General features: G+C 38.0%; 1 protein-coding gene across 1 annotated transcript; it reads left to right on the forward strand.

The window, feature by feature from the left end:
• Window positions 1–3,813: 3,813 nt before the first annotated feature.
• LOC122805591 (toll-like receptor 5) lies at window positions 3,814–18,162 on the forward strand. The gene is made up of 2 exons (XM_044075816.1): window positions 3,814–3,929; window positions 12,703–18,162. Exon 2 carries the CDS (start codon window positions 12,708–12,710, stop codon window positions 14,652–14,654), a length of 1,947 nt encoding a protein of 648 aa, XP_043931751.1. The 5' UTR covers window positions 3,814–3,929; window positions 12,703–12,707; the 3' UTR covers window positions 14,655–18,162.
• Window positions 18,163–21,154: the final 2,992 nt, after the last annotated feature.

Here is a 21,154-nt window from a genome sequence, read left to right on the forward strand (position 1 = left end):
TAAAGAGCCTTAAGCACCCTATATCCGACTGCCACTATGCGAATGTGTAAGGTATATATTCCCGATAATGCATGTGGGGAGACGTGCATCATGGTCAGGTGTTTAATCCCGGGTCATAGGTTCTGCAGGACCGGCTGGAGGCTGAGCAGTCTTGAGGACAACTACTGTTCATACAATTTGTGTCCAGATGTATACAGGACTGGACATCGTGTTGTGACACCAAGTCTAATGTTTAGAACAGATACTTATCCCATGAGGGATATCCAAAAATTGGGGGACCGATGACCTTCTTTGCTTTACGGCTATAAGGTAGGGTTATAAATGCAAGGGATACATAGTTTGTAATCCTGAGACGGCCTAGGGTGAGACTGCCTACTAGATATGGGTAGGGGTCACTATGTGCAGATATGGCTGTGCCTATCTAGCAGCTCGAGTATGGGTGGTTTTGGTGGACGTTCAGGAAGGGTGGGGTGGTGTGCTGTGAAAGGGATGATGGGTATTCAGATATGTATCCAGGTGTGTTGGGGTTGGATGGCACAGTTCAGGCCAGATCCTTATGTGGGTATGTGCCGGTAATGTTTCTGTACATGTGTATTGCACTTTTTAATGTTCACATGTTTGTGGGATTGTATTGCGGATGTCTACATTTGTTCTTTGGTTATCTTCCTGATTCACCCACTGCTCCCTCATAGACCTCCAGTTCACCTATTGTGCATCCAACCCAGTCTCCCCTTGTCAAATTATTACATTACCCGTCACCCTCCCACCCCCATATTACACAGACATCATTCATCCCTTCTCTAGTTGATGGCCCATGGCACAGTCAACAGAACACATTGCGTACACTACATATCTCTGGGATCAATATGGTTGTGAGGACTACCCTAGCATTTCTGATCATCCACATGCTGTACTTCACGCACATAGGTACACGCAAATACTTATATTCATGACAGGGTAGGTAGACCCTGGTAATACCTGTTCATCTATGGGCTGTCCTGACAAGGACGACTTGGACCGTGAATGGGCAGATATTGGGTGAATGCTCTGACCATTGCTAGGGTTGCCACCTTTTCATATGACCTGGATGGGACATTTTCGGGACACACATCAGAGTTTACAGGCCAACACATACCCACGGTCATTACAAAGGATATTACTTTAGTTTTATGCCTACATATAAGCTTTTATTGTTGTAGCGGTGTAGTTGCTTATTCTGTTTCATTTACTTGCTTATTCTGTTTCTTGTAACATTTAGGTATTTTATATACAGACATAAGTATTGTATGGGACTGTTACATAAAATGTGGGACATAATTATGTCCTACTATCGCAGGACATTTCACATTTATAATGGTTTTGGTATGGACACACCTGCCTAGAGGGGGCCTGTCCCTCACAATGTAGGACAGGTGGTAACTCTAACCATTGGGCTAGGCTTAGCAATTGGTGGTGCGCTAACACGATGTGTTTCGTTTCCACTTGGTATAACTAGTGACACTACAATGGAATACGGGCACAGGGTTTTAAATATCATTTGTTTGGGGGACGGGGACTCAATATTCAGCTACGTGCCTTTGTGTTTACTTCTTATTGTGGTGTTCGCAAAAATGTCTTGTATGCTTTACATACATTTCATTATCCACGGACACTGACAGGAGTGATTACTATTAGAGGCAGGTTGTACTAGTCAGCATTTTAGGTTGCGTGTATGCAACCGACATGTTCACACCTCCGTGCAGCGCTTGGACACGCCCCCTGCACTCCTACACATTTCCTATGCACGTGTCCATTACGGCAGCACACCTTCATTAATATGCATGTGGTGCTGCTGTGCCATCTCTACGCTGCATGGTCGGCGCAAGGCTAATGCCGTCCTTGCACTGAGCTTCATGAATCCCGGGGCATATTTTGAATAAATATTGCGACAAATGAAAAAGTAGATAGCAAATCAAGATGTGAATGACTAAAGTGCCCAATATATATATAGCATGGAACATCCAATTATAATAAATATATCTAAAAAATAAAAGATTAACAAAAAATTATTATCTAATATATCATTAGAACTGTACTCTTTAAAAATTATCATTGAGCCCAGGTTTAAATAACGCTCCTAAATTAATAATCCACATATGTTCCTTACTTGACAGAATATTATGTCTCTGTATGTTAGATATTTTTTTGTTAATCTTTTGTTATTTTTAGATATTTTTATTATATATGGATGTTCTGTGCTATATTTTGGCCAGTTTAGTCATTCACTTCTTGATTTGCTATCTACTTTTTCATTTGTTGAAATATTTATTCAAAATATGACAGTTTGACAATCGGTATGGTTTGCACTACACCTTTAATTATATGCTTTATATAGAGATAAGTCATCCTTTTTTGTCTCACACTGATGATGCCATGTGGTGAAACCTGTCTTTGTATGACTTTCTGCAATAAATCTGTTATTCAAATTTATTGGTGTTTACTTTTTCCTGACCTGCAATTATGTGTTTATGGTACGAATATCTGCTGGACATAAGTGGATATTAGCTGATTCCTTGCAGTGGCATGTACTGAATTCATACTGAGAGCTGGAGTGGTTGCTTTATATATATATATATATATATATATATATATATATATATATATATATATATATATATATATATATATATATATATATGTGTGTGTGTGTGTGTGTGTGTGTGTGTGTGTGTGTGTGTGTGTGTGTGTGTGTCTGTGTGTGTGTATATGTATATATATCTATATATCTATATATATATATATATATATATATATATTTATTTATTTTTTTTAATAGTGCTTTACTATCAAAACCTGACAAATGCATCCTTCGACCGCATGTGGTCAAAAGGCAGTCTTCAAGTCAGCAGAATGTTGAATCAAAATATATATTGACTACATTACAGTAAATGGGTAGTGTAGTTCGAGTATTTGGGTTCGCTATTGTTCAGAGAGATTGCGGTTCAGTAAGGAACAGGGAATTAGCCCATTTCCTCACTGTAGTGTGATCTTGAAGTTGGTATATTTAATGTACAGGGGGTGTGGGGGGTGCAGAGGGGCATAGCCCCCCTGCAAAATAGTATAATTAACATACCATTGACTGTAGAGTGTAACGGTATGTTAATGTGCATAGCATGGGTGATTGACGTCACCTCCTGCTATGGCAAATATATTGAATTACTGGTGTTGATGTACTCAGTTTCGACCTCTCCGGACTTTCGCTGTTACATATTCAGGAATTTGGGTCGATCATTTGAATGGTCAACCGATGCACTTTCCAGGTTTTGATAGTAAACCATTTATAGTACATATGTTTTATATATGTGTGTGTGTGTGTGTGTGTGTGTGTGTGTGTGTGTGTGTGTGTGTGTGTGTGTGTGTGTGTGTGTGTGTGTGTGTGTGTGTGTATTCACACATACACATATATTTTATATATGTATGCAACATATGTGCTCTCTCTCTCTATGTAGATATATATATATATATATATATATATATATATATATATATATATATATATATGTGTGTGTGTGTGTATGTGTGAGTATGTATGTATAATATATGTACTGCATTGTTGTTTTCTATCCTCTGAGAAGAATATGATTATGATAATGATGAAACAATGACAGGGTAAGCACTATGAAAACAAGAGTTTCCAAAGGGAATTCACCTAAAGTTTCCCCCGGTTTAACAGCTCACAGCTGTTGCCACACTCCTTTGTCCAAAGAAGAAGTGACGTCTAACACTGTATTTCCTAAGCGAGAGAGTTGCAAGTTAAATATGATTGCAACGGCCACCTTCATTCAAAGGCAAATACTGCAAAGAGGAGTAAGAAGGAAGGAAAAAGACAACAAAACCTAAAGTCATTTGCTGCAGTGAGGAAACTCCGTAGTCTTTAACCTACAAGCACAGTAAGTGCTCCTTCACATTTCATTCAATTTGTTTTTTTTTTTACTTTTGGATAGTATTTACTTAGACTAACACAACTGAAGTGGAGTCAATTGTTTAGATGTGGGGCATGCTTTATATCCATTTGTTCTGCTGGGTTTAACTGCTGAAAAAGAGAAGCTCATGTAACTAATTTAAATTGAGCAGAAAATGGCTGTGTTGGGATTCATACCTATAGTTTACATTATCATTGTTTAGTTTTCTATCCACTACAGTGCAAACATTCTTAAACTTAGTTTAGCAATTATCTTACTGCTATATACAGAGTATCAGAATATAGAGAATTGTGGGTTGCAGAAATCAGTATATGGACTGCTGTCTTCACAAGATTTTCATATTTTACTCCTGTTGGCAGTAACTTTAAATGCATCCCACACAACGGTCAGGTTTAGTGCATTTCCATTATGTACAGGAGCATGCTTGGCCATGGCTGTGGAAGTGTAAGGTTATACATAATGGTAGGATATATATCTGTGGGGCATATACTACTGCAACAATAGCCTTACCGGACATTATAAACAAGTACTTGTGTGAACAGAGATTAACACTGTGTGATATTATCAGCATTAAACCTAGCACTTCATGCCTTCCTCTTTTCTTATACCAAATGGTCAGATATTAAACAAGGTGTAAGAACAGATAATATTTAGTAAGACTTCCCTACAGGAATGTATATCCATATAATTCTGAACATACTCACCCATTCAAGGTGCAATGGACTTAGCAGCATGCTATACTTGAACTGCAGCAACTGCATTTTACATCCACTTGTCTCATGTGGAAGAATTCTAGATGTGAGCTATAGAAGTCATGTAACTTACTTATCCTGTCACTGAGTACTATTCCACCATCCCCTTAGAGAGAGGACTGTTACATGGGTCCCTTGTGACAGAAGGAGGCTTTATCACCATGCAGTAGGCCAAGCAGGATAGGTAGACAAAGGATTGCAAAATGGTGGGAATTGTGATACATGTTCATCAGAACTAACTTGCTAAGAAGGTGTAGTTATATTAGAGGGAAGTTCAGATGTAAATCAGTTTTACCCACTGTAAAAGATGAAAAGAACAGCAACTAGTAAAAATAAAGTTGTAGATGTAGACCTAGTCAAAGCTCAGACTGATGAATCAATATACTTTATTTTTTCAAGAGAATGTTATGCAGCTGTTATGAAACCCAGCCTTCTCTTCAGAGAAGAAGAAGGCTGGGTTTCAGTTTTCCCCACGTTCAACACTTTCTCTTTATCAGTGTCATTCTGACTGAACAAAACCTCAGATTTTTATACAGTAAGCTACAACAGTCCAAGAGACAATGGCATTGGTTGAACTGGTTGCCTATAAATTATTGGAAACTATTAACTGTCTGTTTAAAAACAATATTCATACACTTTGCTACATGTAAAGTGCAACTTGGCTGGAAGTTAACTCTTGGTGTCTTTATTCTGTAATCATCCTCAGTGGAAAGGTAAAAGGGATTATGTCCTGGACTGTAGAATTTAGGCTTAGGCACTCTGTTCTTTTATCACATATCACTGTGTGGGGGGGTTTACTTCAACACAGGCAGTTTGCCCTATACAGTGGTACATTCCATGGAGTTATGAGACTGTTATCACATGTGGATTGCTTACTATTTGCTGTAGAACTGAGAACTATTTATACTGCTCACTTTGCTAACAAGGTTGCGTTAGTTTTGTGATTACAATAATTAGCTCTGAATTAGCTTAATCAGTCATATGTAACCCTGTGAATAGTAATGATTATGTTAATTTCATGCATTTCTGAGGAATGTGCATCATAGCAGCTACATGCTGAAGAAAGTGCACCAGTGTGGGAAACAACAGTTTGTTCACACACATATGAAGAACTGAAAAGTTTTTTCCTGGGCAGCTTTTCAATCCCTTTCACTTTTCTAAGGAGAATCCTTTATAAAAATTGGATGCTAGCACATAGCTTTGGGCAAACAAAGGTATATGGCTATCTAAGAAACAGTATGCACATAACATTTCAAGGTTACATGAAAACAGAGCAGTACACTAGCTAGTCTGGGTATTAAATAGAAAAATCAAGTATATGCTTACACTGTGAAGATTCTGCAGTTCTTGTCTCACTGCCTCCCAATATCCTGTTCTTGAATTTGCATTCTTTCCCTTTGTCCATTTGTTGAGTTGTACTTTCTTGATGTCAGATTTCTGATTGGTGTTTAATTTAGAAGTCCTGCCTACCCAGTACGACTGTTAAATAATGATTTCCTCAGTGATTGTTTGATTGTTGGGCTTTACCTTTCCTATATCTTATTTCTGAGTCATGAATACCTCTGACCACTCTTAATTACTATGTCCAGCCTACCTTCCCTGTATCTGTTTTTTGACTTCCCTCCTTACTGGTATTGAATATAATCTCCTCAGCATCTGATTCTTGATTTCTGCACCTCAACTCCATAATTCTTATTCTCCTCCCTACCCAGTATTTACTTTTAGAGTCTTCACCCCTCGATACCTAGGCTACTTGTTGGGTTTCATCTCCTCAGCATCTGCTTTTCGGTCCCATTCCTCCAATATGAGTCTTAAATTCATAATCTCCATTTTTAATGTCTAATTGATTTAGCTGTGTTAGAGGAATAGTCAGACGCATGCAAATATATGCAAAATAGGGCAGTTGAAAACTTTGAGAAATATACCCAACTGGAAAGAAAATGTAAGAATGACCGAATTTGAATTAGGCAAGTGTGTGATTGTATCAGGAGATCTACAGGTAAGTAAGCTTTGTGAAAAACAGTTTGGAGATCTAGTGCACTACTGTCAGGTACAAAAGGAAGCAATAGTAGGAGAAAACATGAAGTATTCTTCCATATTGACATGTAGCAAAACCCTATCCATGCTACTATGTTCATTTATGGAGAGGTCATCTATGTGAGGATATAAAGAAGGCAAGTGAGTTCATGAAAAGGCAGCCAATATAGGACAATATTGTACTATAAATCATATAAAGACAAACTAAAATAACTTTAATGTATGACCTTAAGGGGAAAGTAGGAGCATAGGGGCATGTTATACATTTTAAAATACCTCAAAAGAATCACTATCATACAAGAGATCATCCCTTTCGAAAAAGATGCAGGAGAAGGAGACAGCACACTTTGAAAACAACATAGGTATTTTTCAGAAAGAAGATAAATGATACATGGAGCAACCTTAATTGGGAAGTTATAGGAACAAAAATGTAAAGAGAAATTGGGACTGCGTGGGAGTATTATAAGACAATTTTTTGTTAGTCGCAGAAGAGTAAACCATTCGTTCAAGTCATCCTCAAGATTTCTTGCAAATGTTTGCATCTTACATGAACTATTGCTCAAGCATACCCATAGAAAGAAAAAAATGCATTTCTTTTCCCTCCTGTATCATAACACATATTACGTTACAGCTGAAGTAAAAAGAATGATTCTACTTTTTCATTTTAGGTAGAAGTTTCTCTTATGCACACTAACCCATTGACGTGAACACAGGGAGAGCACATCCGAAAATTTTCCTTGGTCTTTACTAAACATAAAGCAGGTTCATTCATAGTGAAAAAAAGCAGAAAATTGTTTTCTTCAGCTGTATTTTTATAAGGGTTATTATGAAGAATCAAATTTATACACATTGCCTGGGCATGTTTAAAAGGATGTGAGGTACCATATTATGTAGTGCAATTTGGTAAAATTGGAAAGTAGTCTTCACCTACTGTTAAGAGTCTATGTTTTTATGTTTCTTTCTCTTTAGCTTGAGTGAAATTCTTGCGTCCTGGTTTCCTCAATAACAGGTGCTGCAATTCCATCTCCTTAGTATCTCTAGGAAATGTCAGTTGTTCCGTTTTCTTTTAATACAGGAATTAAAGTGTTGTACACAGCAAGAGTGAGAGTACAGTACTTTATGCTCTGAGCTTCTTATTTGTCAGTCAAAATATTTCTGTTTGGGTCATATTTTATATACCGGTATAAGAATATTATATATTTTTCCTGCAAATTAAAGAGTGGATATTCCTACCTTCCAGGTGCAAGTTGTAAGCATACCTCTAAACTATTCAGAATTTCACAGAATGTCTAGATTTTTTCCTCATATTTTTGGCCTGCTCTTCATAAAATTTGTGTTTTTAGCACATTTGACTGAAGTCACTAAATAAAGGCAGCCATTTGAGTTTGAGTTCATATCCTTCATAAAAATGCATGACAATGCAATAACTTTCTAAGATTATAAAAAAAATTAAATCTGTCCTTGATTTGAGCTTTTGCCCCCCCCATACAATTATTCTTAGTTTTGTCCAGAAGTCTTATGCTAAGAGGTTGAGACGTACAGTTGCAAGTAATCTCATTGTATACAGAAATCGAGACAAAACACACATGCTTACACACACACACACACACACACACACACACACACACACACACACGCACACACATATATTCTGCAAAATTTCCTTAGATTTTACTATAGTAGCTTCCAGTATCTATTTTTTAATTAGTCTCCCCACTGTGTCTTTAGTCTCACTGTCCCTAGTTTTAATGGACTCCAGAATAATTCACTTATAGGATTTGTAAGCAGATGTGTTTCTCTGTTCACAAGCATGCTCATTCTTTGCAAGGCAATGGATATTTTAATTTTGGAAAGTATGTAATTAAGGTATTCTGAAATTCTGTCTTCTGTTTGAAATAGACACCTCAAACACTGAATCTCACAATTTTAGTAAATGTCCACATTTCCACCTCTTTTAACTTTTTTATCTAGGTTGTAATTTCTGAAATGTGCTACCATTTTTTATTCTATGTTGTTAAATTATTTTGCTTATTATTTTTCTTATTTTTTTGCATATTTTATATTTTTATATTTCTCTTCTCATCTAGCAATTATTATTATTACTATTTATTTATTCGCTTAAGTTCCTTCCCAGGCTTACAGCTATGTCACTTTGCAGTGTGCTCTCAGATGTCCTTGATTAAAGTCTGAACAGTTGCAGACACCATTTCTATTCTGGAGAAGCTCATAGCCCCCCTTCTCACATACCCCAGTAAGCATAACCATTAAATAACAGTGTTATCCCACAACCAACCTAACTTCCTTGTTTGAAAGCCTTATGTGGGACAATTAATCCTTTTTTACCTGGCCATTTCAAATAGTCATTGCCTAGGCTGAAACCTGGGTCATTGTCAGGCTCTTAGGATGGAGATATACGATTTAGCAAAATATAACTTCAGCAATGCTGTCTTCCTGATCCCAGTTCTCGGAAATCAAAACTCTTGGATTAGTTTTACATGCATTGGGTCTACTGTGAGGTGAAGTTGTGTTTCTCTATGGTTTTCTGGTTGTGGAGTTAATGTATAAGTAAAGAGATGATATGGGAAGTTGTAGGGGGGCTCCCCTCTGAAAAAATACTTTGAAATAGATATCACCTACAGTTTCAGCTGATATGTATTTCAACAACATGGCTTGCCCAGTTTGTTGTTGGGGGTTTTGATTCCAGAACTCACAGAACCTTTTACTCAGGGCTGCAGATGAGGTATTAGTAACTCTGCCTGTACACTATTAGGTTGCAGCTTTGTTCTTTTTTATATAGGAAAACTAGTTTATTTGAGATCACATTATATGTCTACATTTTCAAACGAGACTGGCATGTGCTTAATTGTATCACAGTCTCAGTGTGCTATAATGATACAAGCACATGCTGCTGCAGTCTGGGAACAAAACACCTCCCCTGGAAATGGATTGCTTGCATCTATTGGCTGCTGTTAACAGCACTGTTTTGGTAATTACTTTCACTGTGTAATTCTATTTTAATGCCTACTTTGTAAAAAGGGACAAAAATGTCAAACAAATATAGTATCAATACACCTGATGACTATAGCCATCCAACTGCTAATGTTATAGCAACATTCACAATATCAGACCATGACTACCTTAGTGGCAGAATGTTATTTTGCAGTTTCTGTGAATAGGGTGTGAAAGTAATTATGATTCCTCAGAATTAAAATGGAGTTTGGAGAATAAAAAGGAGCAAGTCTGTTACAAAGATAAGTCACTTCATTTGTATAAGGTGATTTCCCTCATTCGGCCAGTCCAAGGACTGGTTTGCTTGTATGAGAAAGATATGATTTCTGTATTTAAAGGAAAACAAGACATGAAAGTTATCACTGTGGTATTTTATGACAACAGCTCCCTCACCAGCATTCTGATAACTGATGAAACAGTTTGACATGCAGTCTGCTGTGTGTGCCATCCTGATGTGCCTTCATACTTATTAAATGAGACCACTAATTGAAAAGCAGAAGATGGAAAACAAAGAAGTGACAGGGCAAAGAAAGCAGCAACATGTAGTAGGGTAACACTTCTGACATGTAGTTCTTTTATTTGTAATGTATACACTTTATCTCATGTCTTATGAGACAGTGCTCCCCCCACCAGATGTAATATTTATTTGCACCTGAGCTAATGTACAGAATCTTCAGGGGGGCATGGGGGAGAGTTACCAAAACAGCATGATAGCCAGAACGTGAGTAATGAGAAATGTCACCATCATGTTACATTCCACGACAAAATGTCTGCTTTGTTCTAAAATCCACAGTCAAATTCAAAATGGTGAAAAGGCTTAATTCCTGAAAATGAAAAGTTTGACAAGTGCAAATTGTTTGTACAGAGGAATACATGCATTGCTGACTGTATGTAGTTAGGAATAAGCCAGTACATAGGAATAAACTATACTTTTTTTAATTGGTAGCAAACAACTGACACCTGCATGCAGTCATGCCCACATGTTGAAAGACAAACACACACACACACACACACACACACACACACACACACACACACACACACACACACACACACACACACACACACACACACACACTTTATGTAAGTGTAGAGTGTAAAATCAAATCGACAATTTATAAAAATTATGCTATTACAGTTAGTAATGCTGAAGATCATGCTGCTGAAATTGCCACAATGAAATGCTACTAATATAATGGCAAACATTTTTGTTCTTGTTCAGAGTCATTAAATATGGGCCATTCAGTGGAAATTAACTGGTATAAAATAGGTTGTAGACATTGGTCAGAAATAATGTGATAATATTTTACCATACATGGCAGGATAAGAAAGATGACTGAAGCAAAAAGCTGCAGTGAGAAACATTTTGACAAAAGTCTTTGTATTATATCACCTGTACCACCAAAATTAAGAACAGAAAGTGGAACTTGGACAGCAATGCCAGTTAAAGTATGGCATGTTGTTAAAAGGCCATCTAGGGAAGATACCACTGAATTTTTTGATTGAAGTCATGGTTCTTTTGGAGAAGGGCAGAGGAACAGAGTCATGTTGGCTCTCTGAGACAGTAGTGGTGCAGCAGATGTTTACATTCCTAATGCACGCCTGCCATGGCAGTGTCACTGCACATCTATGCTCTGGAGGAACTAAAGAAAGCAGGGTGTTTCTGTGTGATAGCCAACAAACCACTATCTCAGAGTAGCCATAAACCACTTTCTCAGAATAGCCATAACTCTGTCTCTCGCTCTCAACCTCCACAGTCTTCAGAGAATGAACTGTACTGTAACTAAATTATGTATGCCATTAGTCTAACATAATGCATGTATGAGACATGTATGTACTGTAACTAAACTATGTATGCCAGTAGTCTAACATAATGCATTATATGAAACATTTGTTATGAACTATAACTAAATGATGTATGCCAGTAATCTAACATAATGCACATATGATACATTTGTTATGTACTGTGACTAAATTATGTATGCCAGTAATCTAACATAATGCACATATGATACATTTGCTATGTACTGTAACTGCCATTTGTCTTGGGTCATGGCTGCAACCTGAGACCAGACCACCTCTCCAGTTAACAAAATAATTGAACAAGCAAGTTAATGAATGAATAAATAGTGAAAATCCCTGTTAGTGTAGCAACACTAAATCATTCAGTGCTACAGCTTTCTTCTCTCAGTACATTGCTCAGAATGAAGGGTTGCCAAGGTCATATATTTTGGAAGCGGAGACCCTTCTCTGACTAAGAGTTATGCTAACTTCACATGTGTAGCAAACAAAGCAAGCCAAACATTATGGTAGGTAGTAGACCTGGGGAAAAATCAGTCATGAGCAAAAAGTGGAAAAAAAAAACTCCTGGCAGTATACTCTAATGATGGATTCTGATGTCAATGGAAGGGGTTAACTTCAGATACCAGAAATGTAAGCAGTTAGACAACTGTATAAACAGAAGGGAAAAAAAAGACATCATTACTTCTTGTCTTTAACAAAGAGTTTATATTATTATGACTGAGCAGTCTGATCTATTGCAAAGACAATTTTATAAAAGGCTTGTAAGTGTCTGTTTATAGTGTCACTAAACTAATGAATACAAGTGAACCCATCACTCAGAGAGAGTAGTGAAGGCATTTAAATTTGTATTGAATCACATGATTATCTATGCTTCTTTCATATGCATCTTCTTCTTAGATGACCATTTTCTGTTTTATAAATCTGCAAGAGGGTAGTGATTTTATTTATTGAGTAAAGAAATAAAAAAGACAGAAACAGTAAGACAGAGCTAGAACATTTTCAAAATCTGGCATATTAAACATGCATGTTTTAAAGAATAAAGAGAAACAGAAATGTTATTTTGTTTAATATCATTATTTTTAACATTGACTGCTATGCACATTAAAAGTGAATAAATCATATAATACTTTATTTTGCAGGTAAAATGTTGACTTTCCTTTATCTGGTTGTATTACTTATCTGGAACACCCAAGCTATGCCACTGAAGAACTTTCCTTGTGAAAAACTAGTCTACAACTCATCAGTTATTACAAATTGCTTAAGCCGCAAACTGTCACATATCCCCACTGAACTGGAATCCACAAAGGTCCTAATGTTGTCGTTTAACTATATTAACAACATAACAGAGACATCATTCCCTAATATAGGAACACTCAACAGTCTTTTGCTTGGTAAGCAATTAGGGACATATTTTTATGTGGGGAAGAAAGCCTTTTATAATATCAGAAATCTTACTTTCTTGGATCTGGGTGGAAACCAACATCTCATTCTTCACAGTGATGCCTTCACGGGCCTACAGAATCTGAAAGAACTCTATCTGGATTATAATGGCCTTACTAACTCCATATTGGAGGGAGAATACTTAAATGGTCTTATTTCCCTGCAGAAGCTGGTTCTTTCAGGTAACAAAATCACAAGACTGAGACCAGGATCAAGTTTTGAAAGCATGAGGTTGCTTCAGTTTCTAGATCTGAAATCGAACAAGATAAAAATGGTCTGTGGTGATGATTTACAACACCTTCAAGGCATGCACTTATCCTTTGACCTGTCCTCTAACATGTTGTCTTATGAAAATCTCTCACAGAACCAGTCAGCCTGCCTAAACCCTTTTAACAACATCTCTATAGGCACCCTGGATATTTCGTCTAACCCCTGGACTGTAGTGGGTGCTGAACAGTTCTTCAAAAGTATAGCAAGAACCAAACTAGTAAGTCTCCAAATGAAATACAGTGGAGCAATTGGTAGTTCCTTTGGATTTAAGAACATTGGAGAGGTGACTGCTGAAACATTTTCATGGCTCAGAGAAAGTCTCATTCTCTCTTTTGATATTTCCAAGAGCTTTATTTCTGAGTTGAACCCTTATGTGTTTTCTGGACTCCCTGACATGGTTAGCCTAACCCTGGCATTCAACAAAATTACCAAGATTCACAAAAATGCATTCAGCGATCTTGAAAAGCTTCGTATCTTAAATCTCTCCTTTAATCTTCTTGGGGAAATCTACACAGAAAGTTTTGAGACTCTAAACACCTCCTCACTTCAGTACCTTGATTTGAGCTCTAATCATATTGGAGTAATCCAGTATGGTGCATTAAATGGAATGAAGTCACTTCAAACTTTGGACCTCCAAAACAATGCACTGTCATGCATACCTCCTGTAAACCTAGCGGGACTCAAACATGTCTTCCTTAGCCAAAACCGAATAAAGAGCACACACGGTGTTCTTGAGTTCTCCATGAATGCAGAATTGCTTGACTTATCCTACAATAATCTTCAGAACTTGGGGGAGTTTGACAATATGATGAAGCTTCCACACCTGCAGTACTTAAATCTGAGTTATAACTATATTTCTTATTGTGGAGATAATGCTGGCAGTATGCTAGTCAATAATCAGCTGAGAATTTTAGATTTGTCTCATAATTATTTAACTGCAGTTTGGAAAGCAAACACTTGCTTGAATGTTTTCCATAAGTTAGGAAAGCTAGTAGCCTTGGATCTGAAAAATAATTTCCTCACAGAGTTTCCACAAAACCTTTTCAATGGACTGGTATCCCTCCAAGTTCTAGATGTTTCAAAGAACTATGTCAGTTCCTTATCAAATGAGTTGTTACATGGACTAAAGTCCTTAAAAGCACTTAAACTAAGCTACAACAGTATTCTGACTCTATCTCCATCAATGTTTGAATCACTGTTTTCATTGAAATATTTAGATGTAAAGCAGAACCCGTTTATCTGTGATTCTAAACTTAAAGATTTGGTGAAATGGGTAAAGACAAACAATATACAGTTGACTGGCCCCATGGAAGAAATGACTTGTGCTTTTCAAACTCCATCCACATGGATTTCCCTTAATATATTGAATGACAATTACTAATACTAAAACATGTGCTTAGTATATTTTCAGGCACCTCTTTGTCCATCAAACTTGCACATCTTTTATTAAAAACTGTAAAAGCTGTACATAGAAAGAAGCTACTGTATTTTTAAATCATAGCCATCATTGCTTTTTCAATGGCTTAATCTTTTTATAAAATCATAACACTCATGATTCATTTGTATTCATATATATATATATATATTGTTATACTATTAAATGTAAACAAAACCAATTCAGCAGAAACATTGTTTCTTTAAAAATAACACTAAAATGTAATGATTCAGCAATATTAAATGTCTTCATTTATAGAACTATCTGTATTGTTTATTATGATGATAATGAATAATGCCTACTTCTTGAAATGGTCAGGCAGACAACGTCTGTATTTTGAAAAATGTCCTTTGAGAATAAGGTTCTATTAATCAGATTTAATATTTTGCAAACACTCACATCATTTTGAACAGAAAAGCACTAATGTCACAGTTGTCATTAATACTGGAGACCATGCTGCTGGTTGTCATTAATGCTGAAGACTGTCTTACTAGTTTAACGCTAGAAGCCATGTTGTTGGTTTCCATTAATACTGGAGACCATACTATTGGTTTGCATTAATGCTGAATACCATCCTGTTGGTTTAATGCTGGAGTTCATGTGGCTGATTGTCATTAATGCTGGAAATCATGCTGCTGGTTCTCATTAATACCGGAGACTCTGCTGCTGGTTGCCATTAATGCTGGAGGCCATGTTGCTGGTTACCATTAATGCTGAAGACCATGTTACTGGTTGACATTAATGCTAGGGACCATAAAGCTAGTTGCCATTAATATTAGAGAGCATGCTGCTAGTTCTCATTAAAGTAGGAGACCATGCTGCTGGTTACCACTAATCCTGGAGACCATACTACCGGTTACCATTAATGCTGGAGACCATGTTGCTGCTTACCACTAATGCTGGAGACCATGCTGCTGGTTACCACTAATGCTAGAGATCATGCTGCTGGTTACCATTAATGCTGGAGACCATGCTGCTGGTTACCACTAATGCTGGAGACCACACTGCTGGTTACACTAATGCTGTAGACCATGCTGCTGGTTACCATTAATGCTGGAGACCATGCTGCTGGTTACCACTAATGCTGGAGACCACGCTGCTGGTTACACTAATTCTGGAGACCATGCTGCTGGTTACCATTAATGCTGGAGACCATGCTGCTGGTTACCACTAATGCTGAAGACCACGCTGCTGGTTACCACTAATGCTGGAGACCATGCTGCTGGATGACATTAATGCTGGAGACCATTCTGCTGCTTGCTGTTAATGCTGGAGACCATATTTTGGTTGTCATTAACACTGGAGACCATGCAGCTGTTTGTCATTAACAGTGTATACCATGCTGCTGTTAGTTGTCATTAGTGCTGGAGATTATGTTGTTAGTTGTCATTAATGCTGAAGGCCATCCTGCTGGCTGTCATTAACCTGGAGACCATGCTGCCGGTTGTCGTTAATGCTGAAGACTGTCTTGCTAGTTTAATGCTAGAGGCCATTTTGCTAGTTTCAATTAATACTGGAGGCCATACTATTGGTTTGCATTAATGCCGAATACCATACTGTTGGTTTAATGTTGGAGGCCATGCAGCTGATTGTCATTAATGCTGGAGATCATGCTGCTGGTTCTCATTAATACCAAAGTTCATGCTGCTTATTGTTATTAATACTATAGACCATGCTGCTAGTGCTCATTAATGATGGAGACCATGCTGCTGGTTGTCATTAATGTTGGAGACCATGGTGCTATTCGCCATTAATGTTGGAGATCTTAGTGCTAGTTCTCATAAATGCTACAGACCATGTTGCTAGTTACCATTAATGATAAAGACCATGCTGCTGATTGCCATTAATGTTGGAGACCATGCTGCTGGTTGCCATTAATGCTGGGTACCATGCTGCTAGTCACCATCAATGCTTGAGACCATGTTGCTGAGAACAAGTGCTGTAATTTATTGTGGGTTAGAGTTTTTGTTTATGTACTTCCTCTTAAGTATGTGTCACCAAGACAACTAGAGTTATTTTACTGAACAAAGGAGGGACTGGCATATATATATATATATATATATATATATATATATATATATATATATCAAACACAAGCCCAAACCCAAGTAAACGGAGAAACCGGAATGGATTCCAAAACACTCACAGGACCATGGAGTGCAGCTCACAAAACATAAAATGTAGACCACAAAGTTCAAATTGTGAGTGTGTCGCCAAAAAATGAATACTTCCAATAATAAAAAACGAATTTAATAGTGCACAAACGTTAGCGCTTTCACGAAACCAACTGTTCGCTTCTTCAGACGTTACATTTTAAAACATACATCCAAACTTAATAAATACTACACATCATTTCCTGTTTGTTATGTCACTTCCACCATAATTAAATTAAAAAGATACACATTAAAATGCATAAAGCTGTAAACAGATGTATAAAACAGCAACAAGCTATAAAAGGTGAAAGCAAAAATATATATATAGAACATATATAATAATATAAGGATATTAAAAACACAATCCATGGAAGCGCAATCCATAACAACGAAAGCAAGACTATCTTAGAGGTCTTGCTTTCAATACAGGTTGTAGGGAAATAAATTCATTTAATCCTACACCCCTGTGTGCTCCTAAACGGAATATCCATTTCATCTCAATTTGCTCAGTAGTATTTGTCAAATCCCCGCCCCGCATATTATGTCTAACCACATGCAAGATTTGGAACAAAAACCTATGCTCTGGCCCATGGGTTAACATATGTTTTGAGATGGCACTGTATGTCTCACCCCTAGAATAGGCATACAAGTGATCGCGTATGCGTTCTTTCAACGATCTATTTGTCTTCCCTACATAAAAACAGAAACAGACCTGACAGCTGGCAACGTAGACAACGTCTCTGGTGTTGCAATCAGATCTGTTTCTGATATCCCACAATCTCCCGTCATTGGGATTTCTAAAAAATCTAGACTTATCAATATATACACAGTAGTTGCAAGAACCGCAACTGTGGGTGCCAAGATCAGGCGGCATACAATTGAAAGTCCTATCATGGGTCAAACTAGGGAAGCAAAGAATTTGTTTCAAGTTCCTACAATTACTAAAAGCATAGCTGGGACAATTGCCAACAATGTTTCTTGTGTGGGGGTCCAAGACCAGGACATCCCAGTTCCTGGAAATGACACTCTGGATGGCTGCAATATTGTTGCCAAAAGGTATGACTAAAGGTAATTGTCTACTCACAGTACGTGGAACTGATGGAACTACCCTTCGATCAGAAAAATGTGGCTTACCTCTAGTGTTTCTCAAGCGTGATACATGTTCACAAATGTTATTCACTTCATCAATCAGGTATCCCCTGTTGACAAAACTAATTTTCAACTTCTCTAATTCCAAGTGAAAATCCAAATCACTTGAACATAGCCGAGAAATTCTCAGCGCTTGTCCCTTTATGATGTTCCGAAATATAATGGAATCATGCATGCTATCATTGGAAAGATAGGAATTAGTGTAACATGGCTTCCTATATACCTTGGAATGAAATGTGTCACCCAGCTTGAACACCGTGGTGTCCAGAAAATTAATGGATAGAGGAGAGAACTCCATTGTAAACCTCAAAAAACTGTCACTACTATTGAGGTCTGTAAGAAATGAAGTAACTGAGGCACCCTGTTGTGAGGAATGTGGCTCTTTAGTGTTGGGGCAGGAGGATTGTACATAATTGCATATAATGGAGGAGGCTGCACCCCATCCCTTAAAGGGGAGGGCTAGAGAAGGAAATACATTAACAATTGCTTCTCAATACAAAGAGAGTATTTTTGTGGAAGAGGTGATTCTGCCAGGGGACAGGACTCTTGCCCATTGTTGTCTGGTAGATTCTGATGGAACATACCCAAGGAATAACAGGAAGGATACCTAAGCAAAGGACTCACAGGTATTGTGACAGAGGGATTGGTTTGCTCATATTACTGGAGGAAGACACATAATGAATTAATGACATTCTGTGTTTTCCTGTTCATAAGCAAAGTTTTAACTTCATTTACTGACTTATCTCTGTAAATAAAATACACAGATTTACACTTTCTACCTCCAATGTGCTTTATAGCTTATGATGGTAGATAATGTTAGTGAAATTGGGTAAACATGCTAAATTACCATATTTTGATCCCTGCATCAATGCTTGCAAGTGCAGGCCTGCTGTGAGTTGATTTCCTTAGCTGCAGAAAGAAAGATTTGAACATGTGCTTGATGAAGAGCTGCTACCTTTTTTGACATTTTTTTTTCTGCTGTGACTAGTCATAACGAAGAGGAAAGGAAATGCTTCTAAGTTGCTGTGAGTCTAACAAAGGTGAAATTCAGAGAGGTATATTCTAATGGTGCCTGTATTGAAAATGGGGATGGTGTGGAATCTTAAAAGAACTACTGAAATTACTCTTTAAGAGACTGTTAAACGGAAGAAGCAGAATCAGGCATAAAAGGTAGACTCTGTGAGTAAATGGAAGTGGAATAATGCAAAAGGAGTATTTCTGTGGAAGACATGATTTTGCCTGGAGTCGGGATTATTGGCCATTGCCAGCTGGTAGATTTACTGAAGACACATGAACATGAAATAGGAATGATACCTAAAGGAAGGACTACCTGGCACTGTGCCAATAATTGACTTGGGTATTTCACTTGTAAAATAACTTAGATGGAATGTACGAATTTTGTATTTTCCTGTTTACAAGCTAATTTGATTTCATTTACTGAATTATCACTGCAAATAAAGTGCACAGAACGTAACACTTTTTGCAAGAGTGTGTTTTATACCTTACAATATGTATATGGAAAATAGAAACTATAATCATAGGGTTATGGCAATTAAGGCTTACATGCCAATAGATTGAGATCTTGACAATTGAACCTATGAACCTATCCAGTCAAAGTGATTTCAGAAAGGAGGGGATATGTCATGGCATGGAAAATAAGACATATGTCATCTCTGAAAAGACAAGAACAAGGAACATTTTTAGCTTCTCAGAGTAACTCTAACTTCCAAGTCCATGCATCCTGTTAGTACTAAGATTCTATTCCTTCTCTAGCTGAACCAAATGTGTGGAAGTAAGCTTTATATTGAATGAATACCTGAGTAGTGAAGTGCAGTGGGACACAATGAGATTCCTGGAGTGAATAGAAATGCATGTGAATATAACATGAGCCACAGTAAAGATTATTTCTACTACTATGACAAGTTATTGTTCTAAGGAAAAGATTCCACCTACAATTATATTTGGGTTATTAGTCATACCCCGGGATTCAATAAATGTTTTTTTTTTGGTGCAGGAATAGTGTAGCCATTCCTGCATGGAATATGGCTGCCGAGCATGCACATCCACATCAAAGCACCACCAGGTGAACAGGGTAGGGTCTACAGAAACCACAAGGGCTTGCCCTCCATCAACTGCCAGGTGGTGTGCAATGCCCAGGGCATTATCTTGAGTGTATGAGCTGGCAGCCCTGGAAGCTATCATGACTCCCACATCTGGCATTCATCACAGCTGTACCAGGCATATGCCAGTGGGTACATCCTGTATGGCTATCTGGTGGGGGATGCTGACTATGCACTGGAGCTGTGGATGATGACACCCATCAGAATGCCATAATGAGGCACACACACAAACCAGGATCATTATACAGCATGGGTTTGGGATGCTCAAGTCATGGTTCTGCTGTCTTGACATATCTGGTGGAAAATTGCAGTATTCTCCAGACACATATGCACACATGTTCATAGTATGTGCCATGCTACACAATATGAGCCTGCGGAAACAGCTGCAGCAGGAACAGCATATGGAAGGGCCACACAGCCTCCCACCATTGCCGAGGTCCCCACAGGCACAGAGGGACTCAGAGGAGAAAGCTCCTGAGCCTGCTCCTGTAGGCAGACAGAGGCATGCCCAGTATGCCCAGGCCTTGGCAAAGAAGCAACGCATAGCACACACACTGACACTGTAGGGACCCAGGGACTGACACCTCTCTCTGACTCGCACACGCAGTAAAATGGATGACACACACATCACATTACCTGTAACTTACCGTGTATAGGCAGTGTACTGTGTGCATCCAACATAGGCAGTCCTCAAGCACCGTCCTCACAACTGCCGCAGACACAAGGTAAGTTGGTCTTCTTAAGAATAAATGAATGAATTAGTATGTTCTGGTAGCATATCTATGATAAAGCTGCATGCATGGAAGGGAATGGGGTGGCCTACTGGGATAGCAGCAGACAACTGACAGCTATGTGGGACACCAGGAAGTGTCTGCATAATACTGGCTTCCGCACACTATGCAGTATAATTTAAGGTGACAAATCCCACTGCAGTATATGTAGGGGGCCAGCTAAGGGGGGGTCATAGGTCACATGCATGGATGTCAATGTGGGGATCCCATACTCCCCCCTCAGACTCACACAG

Source organism: Protopterus annectens, chromosome 6.part1 (genome assembly GCF_019279795.1).
Source record: "Protopterus annectens isolate FY-2018-M chromosome 6.part1, PAN1.0, whole genome shotgun sequence".
Lineage (NCBI taxonomy): Eukaryota > Metazoa > Chordata > Ceratodontiformes > Protopteridae > Protopterus > Protopterus annectens.

Bases quoted from the DNA above. Each gene is read 5' to 3' on its own strand.
- LOC122805591 (XM_044075816.1), top strand. From the start codon at position 12,708: ATGTTGACTTTCCTTTATCTGGTTGTATTACTTATCTGGAACACCCAA.